This window comes from Typopeltis vanoorti, chromosome 7, assembly GCF_054136105.1.
Source record: "Typopeltis vanoorti isolate ZY-2024b chromosome 7, IOZ_Tvanoo_1.0, whole genome shotgun sequence".
In the NCBI taxonomy this organism is placed as follows: domain Eukaryota; kingdom Metazoa; phylum Arthropoda; class Arachnida; order Uropygi; family Thelyphonidae; genus Typopeltis; species Typopeltis vanoorti.
In genome coordinates, this window is record NC_143555.1 from 52899614 (window position 1) to 52925542 (window position 25929).

The window sequence follows — 25929 nt, forward strand, 5'->3', positions numbered from 1 at the left end:
GGCTGTTTGGAACTGTTCTCTGAGCATTGCTTTTTCTGTGCAGTCATAAATATGGAGTGCTTTAGCAGACATAAATTTCTTTTTTAGCCTGATGCAAACAGGAATAAGGTTATTGTATCTGCATCTCTTTAAAAAGGCCAGCCGATTGATCAAGAGGGAAATACGTATCTTTAACTTACCATACTGATTGCAGCAGTTGTGGGTATCATTTCCATGGATGATCTGAATCCTTTCTTTTAAGCTTACACGGTGATCCGAATACATTTTTGAAAATTATGGAGACAACTACCGTGTTTGAATAAAAACTTTAGTTTAATATAACTAAAATCTACATTCAACGTTTCGACCTTTATGTCAAGGTCAAAGTTATTGACCAACCGCTACAACAATTGTTGGCCTGACCTCTGGTGAAAAAAAAAAAAATTATACATCAACACTAGAGTCCTATTATTAGTGTTATCTGTTGATTGTAGAAATACATTGGGCGCAAAACAAGTCTATGTATCTATCTATATACATATATTAACATCATGATTATAAATGTACATTCCAGCCAGTTGGTATGGAATGGTTTCTAATACTAGCTGAAGATTGGCTAGAGTCCTGACTTATGCTGGATCTTATATATTAGGTAGGCTGAATGTGTGCCATTCAGATCCTTGGAATTTTCATGCCATCTTTGTTGTTGATATTTGGGTGATTTATCAGGATTTCGCAGGATTCCTTAAATTTTCTTTCATACCAGGTTTTTGTACGGTGTAAAGAGCGGGTGCTTTTCCAGTTGATTTAGTGTAAGGTGTTGAGCGCATGATCTGAGAGGCCTGCTTCACCAAATATGTAGTTTATGTTGTCATTTCCTAAAAAATTAGTATAGTTCGCCCACCGATTAGAGGTCCCTCGACACTTCTGCGCATGTCAGAAAAAGGAGAATCCATTCTGATAATAGGGTAATCGATCTGTCTTCTGGGATGTGTTTGTTTATTATTACAGGTTGGAAAATTTAGCTTTTCTTTTACGAACATTGTAGTTTTTAAAGTGTAACTATTTTGCTTGTATAACAGTTGGAAAAATGTACGTAGAGTATTAACAAAATTAAAAAAAGGTATAGCATAAAACAAAAATTTAACTAAGTTTATTTTTAAGAAAGTTTTCTATAAAATAAAAATAATTATACAGAAAAACAGAAATTTTTTCAAATGAACTTAGATATTCTAAACTTACAGTTGAGAGAACTGAGACACTTTAATGTCCTAAACCGATTAATTAGTTATGACTTGTTGTGACTCTTTTGTCACAACAAGTCATAACTAATTAACAAACCCATGCAAAAAAAAAATAGGTTGGAAAAAAATACCTGTTCTGAAAGCTTAAAAAGTTTCAACATGTCAATATCTCCAGTTACGTTGCAATGCCGAATGAAACTTTTCACTTCTGCCCAAACATACTCAATAGCATTAATATCGCAATGATATGGTAGTAGCCTCAAAGCTAGAAATCCATGCTCTTTGAGCATCATGTCGAATTTAAATAGTTTAGTTGTGGGCGAGTTTCTTTTGACCAAATTAAGCAATTCAATTTTTCACATATCTGGGGGAATGAGAAATGTTATTTGCAGAGAGCCAATCCATAAGAACTTGCTTCTTATTAGACCAATTTGGAACTTTGTTTAATCGAATAGAGTGATATGAAGTGTTATCAATTATAACAACAGCATTTTTAGGAAGTTTTGGAATCAGTGTTTCTTCTGCCCACTTTTCGAAGATCGTAGAACTCATTTGCCTATGGTAATTGGCTTTGTATAGTAAGTTTTAATTCGGTAAAAAACCCATTTCTCCACCCGCACACAAAATTATTATGTGCCGCGAGGCATTTCCTGTTTGTAGCACTCCACATTCTTCTTTAGACTGCCAACATTTTCCATAAATTAAATTACTATCAATCCAAGTTTCATCTAGATACACAATTGGTCATTTCTCCTCCCTGAAATGTCTTATTGCTCTCAAATACTGCGTTCTAGATAAAACTGTCACTTCGCTCCATGATAAGTTTCCTTTTATTCTGGGACTTTTTAAAACAAAATCCGATTTCATGAAGTATTTTCTTTAAAGTTTCTCTTTTCCAAGGAAAATGAATTTTTTTCTTTAAGCACAGAAATCAATTTTGGAACAGTTGGCACTCTTTTCTCGACCACATAAAATTCGTGAATAGTTCTTCTTATAACATCTACATCAAAAGCATTCAAAGCTATGGTTTCGATGGTTTTCTTTACTCTGGCGCTTTTTTTTAGGAGATTTAAATTTTGGCTTACCTTCACCTTTTGATTCCCTACGAATTCTTTTAACAGTCGACCCCGATATGCCCACAATTGCACTTGCACGTTTTATGACTTGAGAAAGGAGATGATTCTTTTTCGCAGTATGTCAGCACATTATTCAATATTTTTTTTTTTTCCAAGAGCTACTGAAATGTTTAACAACAGAACTGGATCCATCATACAAATTAATAATGCAAAAATCAAGCTAGTACTAGTACAGCAACAGACAAGAAAGCACGTGATTTCGCATGTTGGCGACCAATTCGTACATCCTTCATTTCTTTCTCCCCTTCAGCATGAATTGACAATTCTTGGCAAAATGCCAAGGAGAGATCTACAAATGGTGGGCGAACTATAGCTATGTCAACATATAAGCTCATCTACAAGAATTTATAGGCTACCTTGGCAATATGTCCTTTAAACTTTAACTCTCTGTTTATCACAACCCCTGAATGTACTTCATCTATTTCCTGGAGTACCCCTAAATGTACTCCAGGAAATAGATGAAGTACATTCAATCGGAGTGGTACACAGCTTGTAATCTATTTATCCCAAAATACATAACTTTATATTTCTCCACATTAAACTGATACCCATTATTTTTTTGCCCATACTTAACAACCTATTTAAATTGGTTGGAAGCTCTCCACATTGCCTTGATTAACTATTACTCTACCTAATTTCGCATCATCAGCAAACAACTGAATATTTCTTTTCGGATTATTTCCTATATCGTTTATGTACAAATTAAACAGCAGTGGTCCCAGCACTGAACCTTGTGGTACACCACAGTTACCTGTTTTTGCCCCTCCATATACCACTTTTTTGATATCTGTAAAGCAGCCACCCTCTTATCCAGTGTCATATCCATTCCTAATTTTCTAATTTGTGTAACAGAGTTCCATGTGATATTCTGTGAAATGCCTTTGCAAAATCCAGTACAATTATCATGGAGCCATTTCCTTTATCCAACTCTGCTGTTACTCTCTTATAAAAAGATAGTAAATTACTAAGACATGGCTGACCTTCACAAAGCCATGTTGCTCCTCATACAGTATCATTTTAATCCACCATTTCTCAAATGCTCTTTTTTTGGCCTATTTGCAGTACTTTTACCATGCCTGAGATACTTATTGGTTCTATAATTTGGTACTGCATTCTTAGAACCTCCCTTATGCAATAGAATTTTTTTGCCCTGTTTCCACTCCTTTGGAACTCTACCAGAGCTGAGACTTAAATTAAACAGCTTAGTAAAAGGCATTACCAGTTCTCTTGCACAACCCTATCTGATATCCAATCTAATCTGACAGCTGTATTTACATTGAGATTCTGCAACATCGTAAGGACCTCCCATTCATCCACCTCTGTTTTCATAGGTTAAAGCAGTAACCTCACTAGGAAGATATACCCGTGCAAAGTCGTCACTCAATAACTCAACCATTTTATCTACTTCTGTCACCTTGTCACCATCGTTGCTCATTAAGGTTAATCTTCCATGGTCATTCTTCCTCTTACTTTCTGTAATGAAACTCTTTGGTATTTCCTTCAGCTGCGTGACTAGATTATTTTTGTATTCTTGCCATGCTGGTCACCTCTCTTCTTATATACCCTCCTTGGCTTAGGTATACAATTTACTATTGCTTCTTCTTGATGACCCTTAACTATCCTTGGTGCACTACTAACATCCTTCCTCCCAAGCTTATCATAAACACCTGCCTTGTAGTTCCACATACACACCTTCTTGACTGAATGTTCCTCATGTTTTACAATTTCTCAAGTCAAGACGGCCTAGTCTTGATACATGTTCCAGTTTAATGTGGAAAAGTATGTTTATGCACTTTGAGCCAAAGAAATTACAAGCTGTATATTATATTGATGGGACTGCAATGCAAGAAGTTGATGAGACTATGAATGTGGTGGTGATGGTCAACCCTTGGAGGTTGTGTAAGGGTGTGATTAGCAAGAGCAAGACTAAAATTTTTGTGTGGAGATTATCAAATGAGTAATAGATTTCCAGATATGATGATGAGTGCTCTGTTGGCAAGCAAGTTTAAGGGGGGGGGGGGTTCCTGCTATGAGTCTTCAGACTCCATTGTGCTGTCCATAAAATCCATTATTTGGCATTTGGCAATCAGAAACAAAAAGAACATATATTCGATGGCACCACAAATCCATAATATTTGGAATTTCAAAAGCGAGGTATATATATATATATATTGTATGGAAAATTATTAGTACGAGGTGTGTTAGTAGAGGATTTGACAAAATCGTACCAACCTGGTGCAACCATAAAAGATGTAACTGAGTCTATTAGAGAACAAAAGGAAAGGGTGAAAGAATTGATTGTTGTGGCAGGTACAAATGATTTGAAAGGAGATAAAATGGAAATGATAGAGGACCTGAATGAATTGTTTGAGGTAGCAAAAGAAAAGAGTGAGAGAGTTAGGATGATTAGTCATTTGCCATGGTATGACAGTGAAATGTTTAAAAGGAGGGCCATAATTGCAAATGACTTTATGCGTGGGTTATGTATGATGAGTGGTGTGGAATTTGTGGACATGTGGAGTGAGTTCGATGGGTGAAAGGATCTATATAAGATGGATGGCTTGTATTTGAATGAATACGGTGTAAGGAGACTTGAGAAAGTGTTGCTGAATGTAGTGGATGTGCAAAATCAGGGAAACTAGATTTATTAAGGGGGGGGGTAGATATACAGACCTTAGGGAGAGCCAGTTGAATGTATGAATGAGTATAATATGCCTGAGCAAATAAGGACAACAAATCAGAATGGGATAGTTAATATTTAAGGCATCAAGGTAGGAATGGGGTTAATGGAGGTCTTAAATTCATGTACACTAATGCTAGGAGTATTAGGAACAAGAAGGAAGAGTTTTTGGCCATGGTTGGCACTTCCAGACCACAGGTTATTGGCATTAGTGAATCATGGCTAACTGTAGATGATACAGCTAGTGGGATTGAATGTGATGGGTATAGTGTGTTCAGGAATGACAGGGAGAATAAATTGGGGGGGGAGGAATATTGTTGATGATAGCTGATGAGCTGCAGCCAAGGAGAATAGAAGTTGAATTGCAGGATAGAGAAAAGAGCATTTGAGGCCATTTGGTGTGAGATTGTGGCTAGCAGAACAAAATATACAATTGGGTGGTGCTATAGACCAAGTGATGGAAAAGATTGTGGAGACAGTATGCACAAGCAAATAGAAGAAATGAGTGGAAGGAGGGTAATTATTATGGGAGATTTCAACTATGGTCGTATTGATTGGAGTGAGGAGAGGACACACGGGAGGAAGGAATTGGATTTTATGCGGTTATTAAGGGATAACTATCTGCGACAGCATGTAATGGAAAATACTAGGGGTCAGAGAGTGCTTGACCTAGTAATTACATCTGAGGATTTGGCTGTAACAAATATGACCACATTGCCACCAATTGGTGAGAGTGATCATAGCGTCTTGACTTGGGAGGTGGCTAAAGGTGTGGAATTTACAATTAAGACAGGGTACATGTGGAATTATCAGGCTGGTAAGTATGACAAGCTTAGTTTGATTGGTTCAGTGCCATGGCATGTACAACTGCAAGGGCTAGAAGTTGATAGTGCATGGGAGGCGGTTAAGAAGTGTTTGCATGAAGCAATGGCTGACTGTATACCTAGAGTCCGAATAAAAAATTAAGTAGGGGTTAAATGGATGAATGACACCATTAAGCTTGAGCTGCAAAAAAAAAAAACAACTATGGAGGGAATTTAAGGAGAAAGGTGACTGGCAGGCACATGAATGGTAAAGAGTGTGGTAAGAAAAGCAAAAAAGGATTACGAAAGAACATTGGCCATGCAGGCTAAAGAGAATCCTAAACAGTTTTTTCGATATGTTGCAAGTAAAAGGAAAAATGCATACGGCAGAATGATTTTAAAGAATGCCGATGGTAGGGAGGTATCTGAATCAGTTGATATAGTTGAGTTACTGAGCGAGCACTTTGCAAGAATATATCATCTGGGTGGTGACATTGCAGAAATGAATGAACTAGTAGATTATACGGGAATTGTGGTGAATGAAGTGGAGGTGCTTAGTCTATTGCATAACCTCAATGTCAATACATCTGTGGGATTGGATGGTATACCAGCTCGTGTCGTATGTGAAGCGGCTAAAGAATTGTCAGTACCTTTGACCATTTTGTTTAATTTGAGTGTCGGGTCTGGGTTAGTCCCGAGGGGGTGGAAAGAAGGGAAAATAGTTCCACTGCATAAAGGTGGTTCCAAGACTGCTGTTGTAAATTACCGACCGATTAGCATTTCAGGAATCGTTGTGAAGGTCTTAGAGAAATTAGTCAAGAAAAGAATACAGGATTGGATAGATGAAAATGGGATATTGTATGGGGGGACAACATGGTTTTGTGAAGGGTAGATCATGCCTCAGTAACTTGCTCACGTTTTATAACACAGTGATGGCTGAACTGGATAAGGGTAATGGGTTTACAGTGATACTACTGGACTTTGCCAAGGCCTTTGACAGGATACCACATGGAACCCTAATCAGTAAACTGGAGCAGATGAGGATGGATATAGGGTTGGTGAGATGGATAGGAGGTGGTTGATGGAGAGATACCAGAGAGTGGTTTATTCAGGAGTTGTGACTAGTGGTGTGCTGCAGAGCTCTGTTCTTGGACCACTACTTTTCAATTTGTTCATCAATGATATAGGAAAGGATCTGAGAGGAAGTGTTCACTTGTTTGCTGATGATGCAAAGTTGGGTAGAGCAATTGTGAGTACACAGGATGTCAAAATTTTACAGGATGATTTGGATAGTTTGGAGGACTGGGCTAGGAAAAATGGATGTCAATTTAATGTGGCAAATTGTAAGGTTATGCATTTTGGGGTGAATAGCAGCAGTATATCACATTGGTGGAACCGTACTCTAGGAGATTGATGAGGCTGGGGATTTGGCTTCTGAAAAATACTTGAACATGCAGAGACAAACAAGTTATTGTTCCTCTGTATCGAGCCTTGATAAGACCCCATCTGGACTACTGTGCCCAGTTATAGGCGCCAGGGTTTCTTCGTGATGGGGAAGTGGAGAGGATCCAGAGACGAGTGACCAAGATGATAGCAGGTCTGCAGAATAAACCTTATGAGAATAGGTTGAAGATTTGTGGGTTGCAAAAATTGGTCGATAGGCAGAAAAGGGGTGATATGATTGAGACATTCGATCATATCACCCCTTTTCTCACGTTACGAGTGGTTTAAGCAATTTCAAAGTGGTTGTGAGATGCTTGAGGATGATGAAAAACCGGGCTGTCCAAAAACTGGACTGAGTGAAGTTAACATCCAAAAAGTGTAAGCTTAATGGATTTTTTACAACACTCAAAAAGAATTAAAATGGAATTTAATACTTCCTATATTTCGTCCTAGTCACTAGGACATCTACGGGGATTACAGAAACAATTAATGTAACACGCACACACAAATCTTACAATACTAAGCCCAACCATGTGGGTGACACTAAAGTCCTATCTATGTAGAGCGCCCTCTAAGGGCGGTAGTAGGTGGCGTAGAATGTAAGGTGGGACCTCTGGTGATGAGTGTTTCCCAAATCTTCGGAAGCTTAATGCAACCGTATTTATTAAGATTTGGTTGGTTTCTGAGAGCTGCTTCTAAGAAAAGTCTCTCTTTCTTGAATTTGCTGTGGTGGAGCATGGTGGTTTTCTTCCATGATACTCTGTGGGTGGTGTCCAAAACATGGTCAGCCAAGCCTGAATGGCCATAGTTATGTTTGCATATGTAAGACTTGTGTTCCTCCAGGTGGATGGATGCTGATCTGCCTGTCTGTCCAAAGTACGCCAGCTTACAGGAACAGGGTATTTTGTAAACTCCAGGCAGCGAGAGAGGAGGGAGTTGATCTTTCGTAGAACGGATAAGGGTAGCAAGTTTGCAGTAGGGCTTATATGCTTTGTGTAGGTTGTACTTTTTTAGTATCTTGGCTATTTTATCAGATGTGCCACGGATGTAGGGTATGGTGATGGCATTTTTAAAATCATGTTGACGAGAAGGACGGGGAATGGGGGAGGAACTGATTATTTTTTTGATACTGTGTTCGCTGTAGCCATTGGAGAGGAAAGTGTTGTGTATGTGGTTTAGCTCAGTAGTAAGGGAGGTTCCACTGGAACAAAGATTGTGGGCTCTCTTAGTAAGAGTTTTGATGATGCCATATTGTTGTGAGGGTTGGTGGTGGGAGTGTGTGTGGGTTTTCTGTATACAGTGAAGGCAAGTGTATCATTAGGCAGGCGTGTGACTAAGGTGTAAACAGTTGTTCTTTTCCTTTTCCATAGTAAACTGGATTCTTGGATGTAGGCTATTAAGATGACTGAAGAAGGAGTCTAATGTGTCTGGGCCATGAGGCCAAATAGAGATCACATCATCTACATATCTTAGCCAGATAGAAGGTTTGAGTGGGGCTGAGTCTATGGCTCGTTTTTCGAAATCTTCCATATAGAAATTGGCAAGGGGGGGGGACCCATGGCAGTTCCCTCTGTCTGTTTATAGATTTTGTTCTTCCAAGAGAAATAACCAGAGTTGATGGCAAAGGAAAATAGCTGTAAGATATCAGAAGGAAAAACGTTTTTTAAGAGTGTTAAGGTGTCAATTAGGGGAATATTTGTAAACAAAGAGATGATATCAAAGCTGACCAAATATATCTGTATTATTTAAAGTAAGATTTTCAATTAAGTTTTTAAAATGGGTGGAGTTTTTTTACATAAGATGAGGTAAGACCAGTGAGGGGGGTCAAAGAGTTAGCAAGGTGCATTGGTGGCATCTACTATAGGTCTGAGTGGGGAATTGGGTTTGTGGATTTTTGGTAAACTGTATATTCGGGGGGGGGGAGCAGAAAGGTTTAAGTTTTTTCATGATCGCGCTACCTATATCCCGCTAGAACACAACCACACAAAAACACAGGTTAAGAAATTAAAAATCCTACTTAAAAAAGTAACCTCCTGGCCCCCTGAAGTCACGAAAAAAACTTAAAACTTAGAATTTTTCCTGCCAAATGAAATAGCCTGAGTTCATTGTGAACTGAAATAGGGCTGAGATATCGGGAGGAAATTTAGCTTGGATTAGCTCTAAGGTTGCTTTGAGGGGGACATTTGTGAATAAGGAGGAGACATAAAAACTGACCATTATGTCATTATGTTGGAGTGTAAGGTTTTCTATACTGGCTTTGAAGTGGGCTGAGTTTTTTATGTGTGATGGTGCATTGCCAGTATAGTGTGAGAGCACTTTGGCTAAATATTTAGCTAGTTTGTAAGTGGGGGAATCGATGCCATCAACTATGGTCAAAATGGACGTAGGGGACAGCTATGGGTTCACTTCTTTATGGAGACTTTTGAAGAGAAAGCCTTAAACTCTGCCCCACAAAAACTTACCATATGGCTTCGCTATTTGGCCACGTGGCCCAGATACACTCCTCTCCTTCTTAACACACTTAAACAGCCAACACCCTAGAATCAAGTTCACCCTGGAAAAAGAGAAAAACAATAGCCTCCCCTTCCTAGACACACTAGTCACCCGCCAACCTGATGGAACCTTGGTTTTCTCAGTTTATAGAAAACCCACCCATACAGGCAGATACATTCACCAACAACCCCCCCCCCTTCACAACAATATGAAGTTATTAAGACACTATTCAACAGGGCAAAACTAATCTGTTCAAATAAATGACCAAGCCCTAATACTGAACTAAATCACATCCTTAACACTTTCTCAGCCAATGGCTATCCCCCCACAAAAAAAAAATCCAAAAAATACTAAAACCAGTTATCCCCCCCCGCCTTCACAAAAAAGTTTACTCTAAATCCACCATTCCCTACATCCGAGGCACCTCGGAAAAAATCAACAAAATCCTAAAATAAACATGACTTGACCTCTTGTTACAGACCATATAGAAAACTGGCATCCCTTATCCGCTCCACTAAAGACCAACCACTTCCCCTAGATCTACTTGGTGTATACCAGGTCCCTAGCAGCTGTAAATTGTCCTACTTTGGCCAAACAGAATCTCAGAACACAAGGATTACATCCGATTTCACCAGTACAGCCACTGGGCTTGCAGACCATGCTCTGGATACTCGCCACAGAATAAGGTGGAAGAAAGCCACAGTAATACTCCGCAGCAAGTTCAAATATGAAAGACTTTTCATGGAATCAGCCTCAGCCCTTAGGAACATGCCAAACCTCAACAAATTTGGATGCATGAGACTGCCCCAAATTTGGGAAACATTTATCAGAAGAACTTCAGCCCAAAGACCAGGAACTACCAATATAGCCTGCCAGGGGGGCACCATCAGGAGTTTAGGAAAACGTTAGCTTCCTAGCTTCGGTTCTCATTTGCTGTTATGTAGTACTTGTGTGCACGTGTCTTTATCTTAAGTTCCCATGAAGATGGCAACGTGACGTTGCCGAAATATCGGAAAGTGTATATTAAAGTTGATTTAATTTATATTTCTAGTGTATGCTGTCAATTCCTTAAGTATTTAATATAATAAATTTAGTTTAATCCTTTATCCAAGTGTGAGCAAACAAAGTTTGCGCCTGTAAGTATCTTCAGGACTGGGGGTAAGGTGGTACAACACCAGGAAACTCCTTGCAAAGGTGGACCAAGCTACCAACATCCTATCTCAGTATCTCCCATAATGCAAAACACATCTCCTTGCGGATATGTCTAATGTTATGCATTAAGGGAAGGGCCACAACCCAGACTAGTTTCGACCTTTATTGAGGTCTCTTCAGTGGGAGCCAGGCCCAAGTGGAGATACCGGGCAGAAGCATTAGCAGGTCATCTCTACCTATAGGAGTTGCCAAATGGTGTACCACCCTTTTTTAATAAATTACTCTGGATTTAGAGAAAATGTTCTCTTTCTGAGAAAGATGTCCCTTAATGCATAACATTAGACATATCCGCAAGGAGATGCGTTTTGCATTATGGGAGATAGTGAGATAGGAGTGTTGGTAGCTTGCTCCACCTTACCCCAGTCCTGAAGATACTTTCAGGCGCAAACTTTGTTTGCTCACACTTGAATAAAAGATTAAACTAAATTTATTATACTCTAACCAAGTGAAAAATAAACTTTCAACACCTTAAGCATTTAGTTATCATGTTTAACCAGCATATAAGTCTTTCTACAAGAAAGGCCCTAACAACCATTGCCCTACAAAACTTTTTGAAAGGATTATCCTCTCAAGGATTTCTTCAAAAATAGAAGTCATCTTACCCGATGAACAGGCTAATTTTAGACCTGGCAGAATCTCCTGCAACCAGGTGCTGGCCTTCAAAACCCACACAGAAGCTGGATATAAAAAACAGGTGCTACCATCATAGGGAAGAAAAGTTTACCGTATAAAGCTGCCAAAAAAATTCAAAAACTACTCAAATAGATGCTCTCTAATAGGAAAGTAAAGGTTCATTTGAATTCACAAAAAAAGTAGAACTCTTATCCTCCAGGACAGACTGCTGCAGGGATCTGTCCTCATACCAACTCTATTCAATTCTTACACAAATGACATTCCCTCAAACAACCAGTCAAAAGTTTATCTGTGGTGATGATACAACAATCGCCATTCAAAGTCTTGGGTACACATTGAGCAAAGATCTAACCTCACTGAAAAACTAATTTTAAAGTTATCCCCTAACCCCAGCAAAACTGTTGTTTCAGCTTTTCACCTAAATAGCCACAAGGTACACAGAAAACTAAAAATAAACTTCTACAACTCTAATCGCAGGCACAACTTGGGATTGCAATGCTTCAACACTTAGAACAGCAGCCCTAGCTCTGGTCTTCCCAGTAGCAGAGTATTGCTCAACAGTTTGGAGCCGAAGTCACTACATGACTTTTGTGGACACAGCTTAATATAACAATGAAAACTATCTCTGGTACCTTAAGATCTACCTCTTCTTTCCCACATCAAATTTCCATGCTTACCAACAAAGAAATAAAATCAGAAATAACATGAATCTTCCTATACATCAAGATATATCTCCACCTCAAGCTCTCTGCCTCTCATCTGGCTTGTGGAAATACCAGATGATGGTTCCCAGGGCTGGTGGTGAAGACTGTGGAATAAATTACAAACAAGTGCCTCATCACAGTTCCAAATGTGATGAGGACAATCCTGGCCTTGTCCAGGATTCAATCTATCTCAACACCCCTGGAGTCAGCTAAACAGATTAAAGACTGGACAAGGCCACTACATCTGTGGGAAATTTTACAGTCACCCTTTTGCATGTGTGTGTGCATCATATGACTGATGACTGCCCCCTCCCCACTCCTTCCCTAGAGGCCACAAAAACTTGCATTTACTCCCAAATAGTGCCATCAATTGGTTAAGTATCAATCTGTTATCATTGTGTTCATTAATTTCTTTTGTTTTTCCCATATCCTAAATTAATACTACTGTGTACACGATAGTATTTATTTAGGTAATTTAAGCAATTCACAAAATATTCCCAAAGAAGTATGTGTAATTAAATAAAGTTGAATATTACTATGTACAGCAAGAAACTATTTTAATTTTACTACCTGAAATTTATTGTGAGCATGGAGGCTAATATAAGATATATCATTCTCTTCTAAAGCCTTTTCGATGACATCTAGAACATCTTGCCACTGCAAAATACAAGAAAAAAATTCCTAAATACATAAACGTTATTTTTAAAGGTTGAAATATATCACGACTCTGTTATTGTAAGTCAATGAGCATAAGAGTGTCAACCCTGTTTGACAAAGAAAGTTATAAAGGATCCAATTAGGCGATCATCTGGTGAACACTTAACCATCTTCGAACTGGACAAAGCAGGAGTGCAGCATGAACGAACTCCCGGGGCATAAATTCAACTCTGGTTTGCAACTGTGAGTATCAATTCAAACAATGACTCATATTATGTATGAATGCAGCTTACAAACTTTCCCTGATCTAGTGAGCATATCAACAAAGGCGGCTGATGGATTTGGACATAAATGATGACTACTTTGTGTAATGGTTTAACTCTTATATTTTATATACTCTGTTCTGTTCTCTAAGATTGATTTTAATTTTAATTAAACCTGCTGTGTACAACACGATAAATAAATAATGAGCATAATTCCAACAACATGAATACTAAAAATGCAGCAAGCAAATAAGATGTGTTTAAATATACACTTGTATGAAGAAACACCCAATGATACTAAAGTAGTTTTATTATTACTTGCTGACTTTTCATTTTAGAACAAACATTTTAATGAGATAATGGAACACGAATTGCTTCAACAATTCATGTTCCATTATCTCATTAATTGCTTCAACATTTCTCAGCTGCACTTTACTACTTCAAACTTTTAGGATACTAATTCTTCAATAGTATTTAAAACCTGGTCTACAAAAATAAAATTAGGCTCAGTGGACAACAATAATTATTTTATTCTCTTAGTCTCAATTTTCTATTCTACAATGTAATGAGTTGGAAAATTATTATTTTGGCTTCACCATTCTGATTTTTAACTTTATGGTATGATTCAGATTAAATATAACTCACATGTGATTTTAATGGAAGCTTTCATATGTTGATAAATGGAACAATTTTGTGAGCAATTTACAACAGGTTAAGTAAAACCAATAATGATGCTGACTTATCTTGTCGCCATCATCACCCATTAAGGTTAATCTTCCATAGTCATTCTTTCTCTTACTTTCCACGTAATGAAACTCTTTGGTATTTCCTTCACCTGCTTGGCTAGATTATTCTTGTAATCTGATTTTTTATTCTTGCCATGCTCGTCACCTCTCTTCTTATATATACCCTCCTAGGCATTTTCTTCTTTTGCAGTTCATGCTTATTAATATTACTAATCCATCTAACTCCTACCCTATTAACCCTCCTTGGCTTCAGTGTACAATTTAATATTGCTTCTTCTTGATGACCCTTAACTATCCTTGATGCACTACAAACATCCTTCCTCCCAAGGATGTTTGTAGTGCATCAAGAATCACCTGCCTTGTAGTTCCACATATACACCTTCTTGACTGAAGATTCCTCATGTTTTACAGTTTCTCAAGTCAAGACTGCCTGGTCTTGATACATGTTCAGTTTAATGTGGAAAACTATGTTTATGCACTTTGAGCTAAAGAAATTACAAGCTGCATATTATATTGATGGGACTGCAATGCAAGAAGTTGATGAGATATGGATGTGGTGGTGGTGGCCAACCCTTGGAGTTGTGTAAGGGTGTGATTAGCAAGAGCAAGACTAAATTTTTTGTGTGGAGATTATCAAATGCATCATATCCAGACCGGATATGATGATGAGTGCTCTGTTGGCAAGCAAGTTTAAGGGGAGGAGAGGTGGGGCTTCCTGCTATGAGTCTTCAGACTCCATTGTGCTGTTGATAAAATCCATTATTTGGCAATCAGAAACAAAAAGAACATGTATTCGATGGCACCACTAATCCATAATTTTTGGAATTTCAAAAGCGAGATATATATATGTATGTATATATTATTGTGTTGTATGCAATTACATTTCTATTTTTAAGTTCCTAATTTGTACAGCAGCTCCTCCATACCCCTTATCCTCATGTTCCTTTCCCATGGTTGTAGCCAGCCTGGCTGGCCGAGTGGTTAGCGTATCCGCTCTCCAGCCAAAAGGGTGCAGGTTCGAATCCCGCCGTTAGCATGGATGTTTATGATTGTCTTTGGAAATATTAGTGGTGGTAGGCGGCAGTAGATGGCATTGGTTTAGTTGCAGTCAGTTGGTGGATTGAGTGGCTGAGACAGGAGGTGCCCTCCCTTGATGAGTCTTTGGACTCCCTGGAGGTGTCTAATGATAATAATAATAATAATATATATAGTAAGTGAGAGCGGTATTGAATTACATAAATCTGTATCACTCGAACTTCATAGAGTCAAGGGACTGATCACTATCCTGCAGAGCTGATCATATCCCATCACATCTTAAAATCATTCGCTGTTGGCACATACCACTACTGTCCATGCTAGAACCTATTTCTCGCTTCCTTTTGCAAATTCCAGCAACAGCTCCTCGTCTTTGTCATTTGGAAAATCTCCCCTCCATGTGGGGTACCTGTTTGTGGTGAAGGGGCCCTCCCAGTGATGGTATTGGTCCTTTCCATTCTTCCTCTTTTTCTTTGCTCTACTTCTCCTAAGTCTTTTTCACTATCCTTTTTTCCAGACCACCATGTTTGCCGAGCAGTGCAATCTGTGGACATCCAGAAAGGGGGGGGGGGGGAATCCTGGTAGTCTTGCACTACTTTGGCAAGATGGGTGGCCCTGGATGGCCCAGCCTGGATCAATCGGCAAGTGGGCTTGCCTGCAAGGGTAAACGGTATTGCAGTAAGTCTCTCACTCCATGGTCCGGGGTCGGGATCATAGGCCTGCTGTAGTGCTGGTATAGTGTCCGGGATAGCCCTGGCGTTCCACTCCTGAGTGCAGTCATTGCATGCTGGACAGTGGGCATCCATGTGTGGCTCCCTGGGGTGGGGAGCTCTGGTGCCGAACCTAAAACTCCTTGAGCATGAATCCTTCATCCTCAAATGTTTCAGGGACCCCTAAGCAAGTACTGATACTATAGATGCAGCATATGTAAACAGAAGAAACAAAAGATAAACGATACTAATATAAATGTACCAACATTTTTAATCATTCATGCTACAGGTGGAAAACCAGTAGGGAAAATGTCACCCTTCTTTATTCAGAAGGGTTTAGAAGGACTGGCAGGACCTCTCAAAACTGTTAAGAAATTGCGTTCTGGTAATGTCCTTGTGGAAACATGTTGTCAGCAACATTCTGAGAAACTACTGAGATCAACAACAATGGGTGGAATAGAAATTACAGTGACACCTCATAAAATACTCAACTCCTGTAGAGGAGATATGTTCAGAACTTAAAGATCAAGGAGTGACGGGTGTGAGGCACATCCTGATACATAGGGATGGTCACCTGGTTCCAACCAAGAACATCATCCTCACTTTTGATACACCTAAGCCTCCAACATCTGTAAAAGCAGGATATCTCAGCTGTCCTGTTAGAATGTACATCCGTAACCCACTGAGAAAATGTCTGTTCCACCATCTGATAATTTCACCATACCTGCATCTTATGATCATGAGTACTTCTCTGTTGAGCACATCAATCACATGACCTATGGCCTTACTCCAGAGGCAACTCCAAAAATGGTCCTACTCAATGAAAACCCCTTTTCAAAAAAAAATGGCAAAGATATCATTTAATGATAAACCACCAGATACTCCTACAGAATAAATGGATACTTCGGTGCTCAGTGAAAGTAAACTAAACTTAGCAACTGACCCTACCACATCAAACGTATTGAATACGCTATCAGAGGAAGAGATGGACACTGGCCAGCCATACTTCCCCAAAACAGCTGATAAAGGTTAGCCCTCAACCTTGCGAAAACAAGACAAATCTATAAAATCAAACCAATAGGAAATTTTTACAATGGAACTGTTGTAGGTTTCTCCAAAATATCTATGATATCAAGATGTTGCAGAAACACAAACCTTTCTGTTTCTGTCTACAGGAAACGTACTTAAGACCCAATGAGGAAGTTCCTAAAGGTACTTAAGACCTTTAGGAATTTGTTGCTGAGTTAAATGAAATTGATCTTGATAACCTTATCTCGCAACTGCCTGAACCCATACTTTTGATGGGTGACTTTAATGGTCACAATACTCTGTGGGATAGTGCCAACACTAATAATACCCCCCCCTCTTTTAAATAATAAATTCGATACTTTCTTCCATATGCCTACCCATTCATATTCTGCAATTGATCTTACAATCTGCTCCCCTTCCATTCTTCCACTGCTCACATGGGACATTGAAGAGAACATATATGGAAGTGATCATTTTCCTGTTTTCTGTACAATGTCTTCACAGGAACCATGTTCACTCACACGGATACCAAGATGGTAATGTAACATTGCTGAAATATACGTAGTTATTAATTCAAGTTTTTATAATTAATAATTTAGTTTATGTTGTTTCCTTTCTTTTAAGCTTACACGGTGATCCGAATACATTTTTGAAAATTATGGAGACAACTACTGTGTTTGAATAAAAACTTTAGTTTAATATAACTAAAATCTACATTCGACATTTTGACCTTTATGTCAAGGTCATCTTCTGGAGCATACAACTATACACAGAAAACAACCTACACTACAATCAAACTGGTTTGTTAAAGTTACTGACCAACCGCTACAACAATTGTTGGCCTGACCTCTGGTGGAAGAAAAAAAAAAATTATACATCAAAGCTAGAGTCCTATTATTAGTGTTATCTGTTGGTTGTAGAAATACATTGGGCACAACAACAAGTATCTATTTATATACATATATTAACATAATGTACATTCAAGCCAGTTGGTATGGAATGGTTTCTAATACTAGCTGAAGATTGGCTAGAGTCCTGACTTATGCTGGATCTTATATATTAGGTAGGCTGAATGTGTGCCATCCAGATCCTTGGAATTTTCATGCCATCTTTGTTGTTGATATTTGGGTGGTTTATCAGGATTTCACAGGCTTCCTTAAATTTCCTTTCGTACCAGGTTTTTGTGCGGTGTAAAGAGCAGGTGCTTTTCCAGTTGATTTGGTGTAAGGTGTTGAGTGCGTGGTCTGAGAGGCCTGCTTCACCATAATGGTTATATTTAATGTGTTCTTTCTTGTGTAAGGGATTGTCCGTCCTGTTTCACCAATGTACGGTAAGTTACAGGTGCAGCGAATGCAATTGACTCCAGGATGTACTAATGGGAGGAGAGGATCCTCAAGGTTGGTCAGTAACTTCAACAAACCAGTTTGATTGTAGTGTAGCTTGTTTTCTGTGTATAACTGTATGCTCCAGAAGATGACCTTGACATAAAGGTCAAAACGTCGAATGTAGATTTTAGTTATATTAAACTAAAGTTTTTATTCAAACACGGTAGTTGTCCCCATAATTTTCAAAAATGCAGCCTCCATCCTGAAAACATCATCTCGGTTTCCACTCTATCCAAAGCCTTGGTGGAACCCAGAATGTCAGCCAAAAAAGATCAACACAGAGCATGGGGTATATTTCGTAGATATCCTACTACATCAAACCTTATAGCTTTCAAGCATGCTCGAGCCAAAGCACGCTATGTGAGGAGTCAGAGTCAAAAACAATCATGGATCAGTTTACTACATCATTAATCAAATGACCAGTCCAAAAACTGTAAAGGATAAAATCCAGAAGATGAAAGGCAGATATAGAACACATTGTTTGTCTACCTTAGATAATAATGGAAGTGTTATTGCTGATCCTAAGAAAGCCATTATAGACACTCTGGGAAAAATATTTTGCCAGAATCTCAGCAACAATTTCATATCCTCCTGAATTTTTAATTCTGAAAGAACAGCAAGAGCAACAAAAGCTAAATTTTTCTACCAATGTTCTTGAGCCATACAATCAGCCATTTGTTAAGGAGGAACTAAAAAGCCTCTCCTACCATCTGACCCTAGTGCAGAAGGGCCTGATGACATCTATTATCTTCTTATGGATCTCCTTCTCTTATTATACAACAGAATACTTGCAGAGGAAGATTTTCGAAATTCTTGGCATAAGTCAATTGTCATTGCTATCCCAAAACCAGGAAAAGATCCAACACAAGTAAATAATTATTGACCCATTGCTCTGATCAGCTGTCTTTGTAAGATACTAGAGAAAATGGCTAACGCCAGACTTCTCTGGTATTTAGAAAGCAACAATCTTCTCTCCAATATGAGTTCTGTAGACATCGTTCAACTTTAGACCATTTGGTTTGTTTAGAAACTTGTATAAAAGATGCGTTTCTGAAGCAAGAACACCTTGTTTCAGTTTTTTTCCCGACATGGAAAAAGCTTATGACATGGCCTGGAGATAGAGCATATTAAAAGACCTCTATAACCTGTTTCTCAAAGGACACCTTCATGTCCAGGCGAATTTTCCATGTCAGAGTGGGAAATACATCTGAAGCAAGAACACCTTGTTTCAGTTTTTTTTCGACATGGAAAAAGCTTATGACATGGCCTGGAGATATAGCATATTAAAAGACCTCTATAACCTGTTTCTCAAAGGACACCTTCCTGTATTTATTGAAAACTTTCTGTCCAGGCGAATTTTCCATGTCAGAGTGGGAAATACACCATCTCGACCATATCATCAGGAACAGGGTGTTCCCTAAGGCTCTGTCTTAAGTGTGAACACTTTTTGTTATTAAATTAAAATTAACTCAATCATTGAACAGCTTCCTCCTAACTGTAGACAATGCTCTATATGTTGATGACTTCACAATTTACTGCCACTTCCATAACATGAGGATAACTGAAAGACAGCTTCAGCAAGCAATTGATCATGTTTCTCTGTGGGCTCTTATTAAGATTTAGGTTTTCAACAGAAAAAAGTGTCTGTGTACTTCTGTCGAAAACGCACTCTTCACCCGGATCCTGAATTAAGAATGGGATGCACTGCTACTCTAGTATCTATGGAAGCCAAGTTCTTGGGACTCATCTTTGACAAAAAAACTTACATTTCTAGCACACATTCGTGAACTAAGAGACAAATGCAAGAGAGCATTGAACCTTCTTCGCGTGCTATCCTCTACTGAATGGGGATGCTGTTTGAGCTTCATTGCTCCATCTTTATCATGCACTTATACATTCAAAGCTAGATTATGGGTCTCCAGTCTATGGTTTTGCAAGACAGAGTAACCTACGATGATTGCATTCCATCCATCATCAGGATATACGGATAGCTACTGGTGCCTTTCGCACATCACCCACTCAAAGTCTTTATGTTGAAGCAAATGAACCAGCACTGTCACTTCGACGGCAACAGTTGTCTCTTAATTATGCCCTAAAGATAAAGTCTCTCCCAGATCATCCTACATGGACTAGTCTCTTCTCTGCACTGGGAAGCTCAATACCACACACTCTGCCATACGTCCTTTTGGTATGCATATTAAAGAGACTGTGCAAGCTGTTGGTATAAGTGTTGACAACATCGCCTACACTAAACATAACAGCATCCCTCCATGACAGGTTTGCACGCAATCCTGCAACCTCTCACTCTGTCAGCTACAGAAATCTCATACTCCATCATCTGTCTACCTCCAATTGTTTAATGCACACACAGAGAAGCACATTCTGATTTTTTGCCTCTCTATAGGCAAGACATCTATACTGATGGTTCAAGAACTAATACCTCTGTTGGCTGTGTTTCCTGACATTATTATCTCCCACCAGATCCCACCTGAATGCAGTAATTATACAATGGAGTTACATGTCATTCAGCTTGCACTTGTTCATATAAAAGAAAACTGCTACCAAAAGTGTATAATTTATACAGACTCATTGAGCTCTTTACAGGCTATCTCCTCTCCTATGTATAATCCACATCCAGTACTTTATGAGGTGTTACACATGTTTCACAAAATGAAAATCCTTAATTTTGATGTTCAGTTGTGCTGTATTCCCAGCCACATTGGAATTAAGGGAAATAAGGCTGCAGCTGCTAAAACAGCTCATATTTTCTCCATGTACTGTTTGACAGTACCATATACAGACTACAGACAGTTTATAAGATCAAAGCTAATTGTTCAATGGCAGGAAGAATTAACATACAAATTATATGACATTAAAATGTAAAATTTTGTAGCATTCTAGTCAACAAAAACAGAAGAGAGAAGTTGTTCTCACTAGGCACCACATAGGTCACAGTCATCCTACACATTCTTATTTACTGAGGGCTAATGACCCCTCCCATGTGTGAAAAATGCAATACACATCTCACTATTTGTCATATTCTAGTGGAGTGCCAGCACTTTGCACGAGAGAGGAATGAAATTTTTGCCTATCTGGCCTGACCATATACACTCAGGCAGATTGCACAATGTTTTTAATTTTTTACAAAGAATTAATTTATACAAACACATTTGACTGTAATTTTGTTTATATGTAAATACTGTATTGCTTCACTTAACTTTTGTATGTATATATTACAAAATATATAATGTTTTGTATGTGTGCAGGAATTAAGTACTAATGTATATATTATTCATTAGTTTAATTTCTGACCAAACATGTATTTCTGTGACCTTTGATCTTGTATATTTGTGTAACCCTGTTGTAATTTTGTTAATATGTAAATACCACATTGCTAAACTTAATTTTTATGCATATGTGTTGTATAATAATTCCTCTTTGACTCTTTATGAATTACTGCAATAGCATTTATTGTAATCTTATTTAGATGTAGATATTGCATTCCTTGGCTTGGTTTTGTACATGCATTTTGTTTATTAACTTGTATTGTTGTCTATTTACGTACTACCTTAAATGCTGCAGTAATTTTGTTTATATATAGATGCTGCATTGATTAGCTTAACTTTTGTGCATACATATTATTTACTAATTTATTTTTTGACTAATTATGTATTGTTATAGGACACCTTGTATATGTATGTAACCTTCTTGTAAATATCACATTGCCAAGTTTTATTTTTATGCATGCATGTTGTATAATAATTCCTTTTTGCTTATTTATGTATGGTCGTAAAAACATTTGTTATAATTTTAACTATATGTAGATACTCCATTCCTTGGCTTGGTGCCAAGCGTTTTGTTTACATACATGCATTTTGTTTGCTAACTTGTATAGTTGACAATTTCTGCAGTACTGTAACCTTTAACCTTTGTTGCTGTGCCCTCTGTGTCAATTCTGTTTATATTTCATACTTTATATATCAATTCTGTTTATAGCAGTATTCTCTGTAATTATCAGCATGGGTTTGTTAAGGGTAGATTATGTCTCACTAACTTGCTTATGCACTATAACAAGGTGACAAATACCTTGGACAGAGGAGATGCATATACAGTAGTGTACTTGGATTTTGCAAAGGCTTTTGATAGACTGACAAGCTCTTAAATAAATTGAAAGAGATGGGATTGGATAAGACTTCTGTGTTGGATCAGTGACTGGCTGTCAGATAGGTATCAGAAAGTTGTATGTGGAGGTGCAGTATTTCGAAAGAGAAAGGTCACCAGTGGTGTGCCACAGGGGTCAGTTTTGGGGCCATTGTTGTTCAATTTGTATGTTAATGATATTTGGTTGGGTTTAACTAGTGATATCCAGCTGTTTTACAGTCAGGCCGATGTTAATGCCTTACAAGAGGACTTGAATAGATTGCATGAATGTGCAGGTAAGCGGAATTGTCAGTTCAATATTGCCAAGTGTAAGGTTTTGAGATTTGGTAAGCAATGATGGGATGCCAAGTATACACTTGGTGGGGAAACTTTAACAGAAGTAGAGGAGATGAGAGAGATCTCATCTCCTCTACTTCTTCTAAAAAGGTTTTGAGATTTGGTAAGCAATGATGGGATGCCAAGTATACACTTGGTGGGGAAACTTTAACAGAAGTAGAGGAGATGAGAGAGATCTAAGAGTGATGCTGAACAAGGACCTGAAATTCAGGGGCCACACTGCACAAGTGTAATGTGGCAAAGTTGTGGAGAACCCTGACATGCAGAAATAGGGAGGTTATGATTCCACACCTCATATGGATTATTCTGCACAGATTTGGTTGCCGAGTTTACATGGTGATGAAGATATGTTGGAAAGGGTACAGAGAAGATTAACAAAGGTGGTCAGTGGTCTTTGTAATGTGGAGTATGAGGACAGATTAAGAGAATGTAAGTTGCAAAGCTTCGTGAATAGGAGGAAGAGGTGGGGGGGGGGGGGGTATGATTGAGACATATAAACTGGTCAGGGGTTGTTATCAGGTATACATGGAAGAGATTTTTCATAGAATTGGAGAGGGAAGTAGGACAAGAGGCCATTGCTGGAAACTGTATAAGGAGGGTGTGCGTAAAGGAGTGATAAGCATGTTCTTTGCATGGAGGGTGGTTGGTGAGTGGAATGCATTGCCTGAGTGTGTTGTGGACACACTGAATCAGTTTAAGACGCGGTTGGATGACCATTGTATGCAATAGTGAGTACCTCCCACGATGAGTCTCTGACTCCATGGAGGTTGGGTGTTGTAATAATATGTAGGTGCTGCTTTGAACCTAATTTTTGTACAGACATATTGTTTAAAATTTTCCTTAACTGCTTATGTATAGTTGTAACCTTAGTATGGCACAGTATGACTTTTGTAGTTTTTGTGCCAAATAAACTATAAACCATTTGGAAAATCTCTAAAGAGTGTATGTACATATATATATATATATATTTTTTTTTTTTTTGGTAAGCGCCTCTCAACAACTCGTAATCCTAATTCCTTCTCCTATCCAAATTCTGCAGATTATATTTCTGTAATCTGTTTAACTCACATTCCATTATCTTTTTATTATTATTCAGGCCTCCATGGAGTCAAAAGCCTCACCATGGGAGGTCCATCATTTAAACCTAGGAAACAAAGTCTATCATACCACTTCATGAACTCAGTGACTGTCCTTGCTCACAGCTTCCTTTTGCAACTTCCATGGATGCCCCCCCCCCCTTGTCATCCCTCTTCCCGCTGTTCCATCAAGCGAAAGAACTTCCCAGTGTCAACCTGTAACTACCTTAACAGTTTAAAAGTCTCAATCATATCACCGCTCCTTCTTCTATCCACCAAACTCTGCAATCCACATTCCCTCAGCTGATCCTCAGAACTAACATTGTACAGTCCTGAAACCATCTTTGTTATTTGCCTCTGTATCCTTTTAAAAAAAAATTTCACATTTGACATCCGTAGACGCAGTATGGTCACTGCCGTAACTGGTTTTGGCAATGATGTCTTCTGCTAGAATAAGTGGTAGGGTCGCAGATTCCCTTTCCACACAAAGTTTGTAGGACAATCACGAACATCCATGCCCATGGTAGGATTCGAACCCACGGCCTCTTGGCTGGAGAGCCGACATGCTAACCACTTGGCCAACCAGGCCAGCTGTACCCTTTCACAGTTAATTTATCCCCCTTCAAATCCTGAGGACCAAATTTGAGAACAATAGTCTGAGTGTGGTCTGATCAGGGTCTTATACAATGGAACGATAACTCTTTTATCTGCAGGTTAGTGTCCTTAGTATTGCAGCAGTCTTCTGGGTTACATTCACCACCTTTCAATATGTTTCCTGAATTTCAGTTTTCTATCAATCATCACTCCCACTTCCTCCAGCAGAGCTCCTCCCATCGATGTATCCAAAATTTCAAGACTTTACATTTCGCTGCATTAAACCGACCCCCATTCATTTGCCCATTGATCTAGTTTATTCAGATCCTCCTGCAGGGCTGCCGTATCTTCACATCATCCACAAACAACTGAATATGCTCTTGCAATCCACTGACAATGTCATTGATATAAAAGTTAAACAATACAGTTCCCAGTACTGAGCCATGTGGGACCCCACTTGCAACCTTATGTCTCTTTGATACTGTCCCTCTCTAATACCTACCAGACAGTCAAACATGAATCGAGTTGACTAACCCAAACATCTAATCCCATGAGCTGCAACTTAAATATCAGCTTATCATGTGGCTCATTGTCAAATGCCTTTGCAAAATCCAAAAAATTGCACTGTATGCCTTTCGCTCACCTGCTCTTGTCACTTTATTATAAAAGGCAATCATATTATTAAAGCAAGAGCGATCCTTAACAAATCCATGTTGACTCTCACAGACAACATTACCCTGATCTGCCCAATGCTGTATATGGTCCCTTACTAATTTCTCCAAGATTTTAACAACTGATGAAACATAAACTGGTCTATAGTTAGACACTTCAACTCTGCTACTGTTCTTATGCAATGGCACTATCTTACCTTCCTTCCATTCCTTGGGTACCTTTCCTGTAGCCAGACTCTCATCAAAAAGCCAGGTCAACGGAGCTGTAAGTTCTTTAGCACATTCTCTCAAAACCCTAGGTGAAATACTAATCATTCCCACTTGAACACCTCCTCTTGCACCTCTAAACATCAAACCTGCCCTATCCCTCTAGTATTAAAACTTACTTCTCCAGGATGAAATACTCCAATAAATTGTTTATTGAACAACTCCACTATGTCCTCTGCATCAGTCACTCTATTCCCATTTTTATTCCATAATCATTTCTCCTCCTACTGGCCACATAGCTAAAAATTCCCTAGGATTTTCTTTGGATCTTAGAGCCAATCTCTTCTCATATTCCAGTTTTGCCTTCCTTACCATATTAATCACTCTCCTGGCCTGAGTCTTATATTCTTCATTTATCTGCTCTCCACCCCTCTCCTTATATCTCTTCCATAACATCTTTTTTACCTGCAGTTCCTGTTTGATATTGTTTTTATCCACTTTACACCAAATTGTGTTCTCTTCTTCACTTCTGGAGAAGAGGACACAGAAGCTTACTATTGCTGCCAACAAATATTCCTTCACAATTTTCCATACACTATTGATAACCTGGCCTTCCAATTCTACCCTCCATGGAACTGCCACAAGTTGTTATCTAAGTCTATTATAATCACCTTCCTTATGATTCCACATAGGTTTTCTTTTCTTTGATATTTCTGGATGTCTATTCATCTT

At 38.6% G+C, this 25929-nt stretch overlaps 1 protein-coding gene across 2 annotated transcripts in view; it reads right to left on the minus strand.

The window, feature by feature from the left end:
* LOC150104679 (E3 ubiquitin-protein ligase SHPRH) overlaps nt 1–25929 on the minus strand; it is a 674750-nt gene that overhangs the window by 25800 nt on the left and 623021 nt on the right. For both annotated transcript variants that reach the window (XM_090395874.1, XM_090395873.1), the window contains one exon: nt 12898–12984. In XM_090395874.1, the coding sequence (XP_090252000.1) occupies nt 12898–12984 (87 nt within the window). The remainder of the gene's footprint in view (nt 1–12897; nt 12985–25929) is intronic.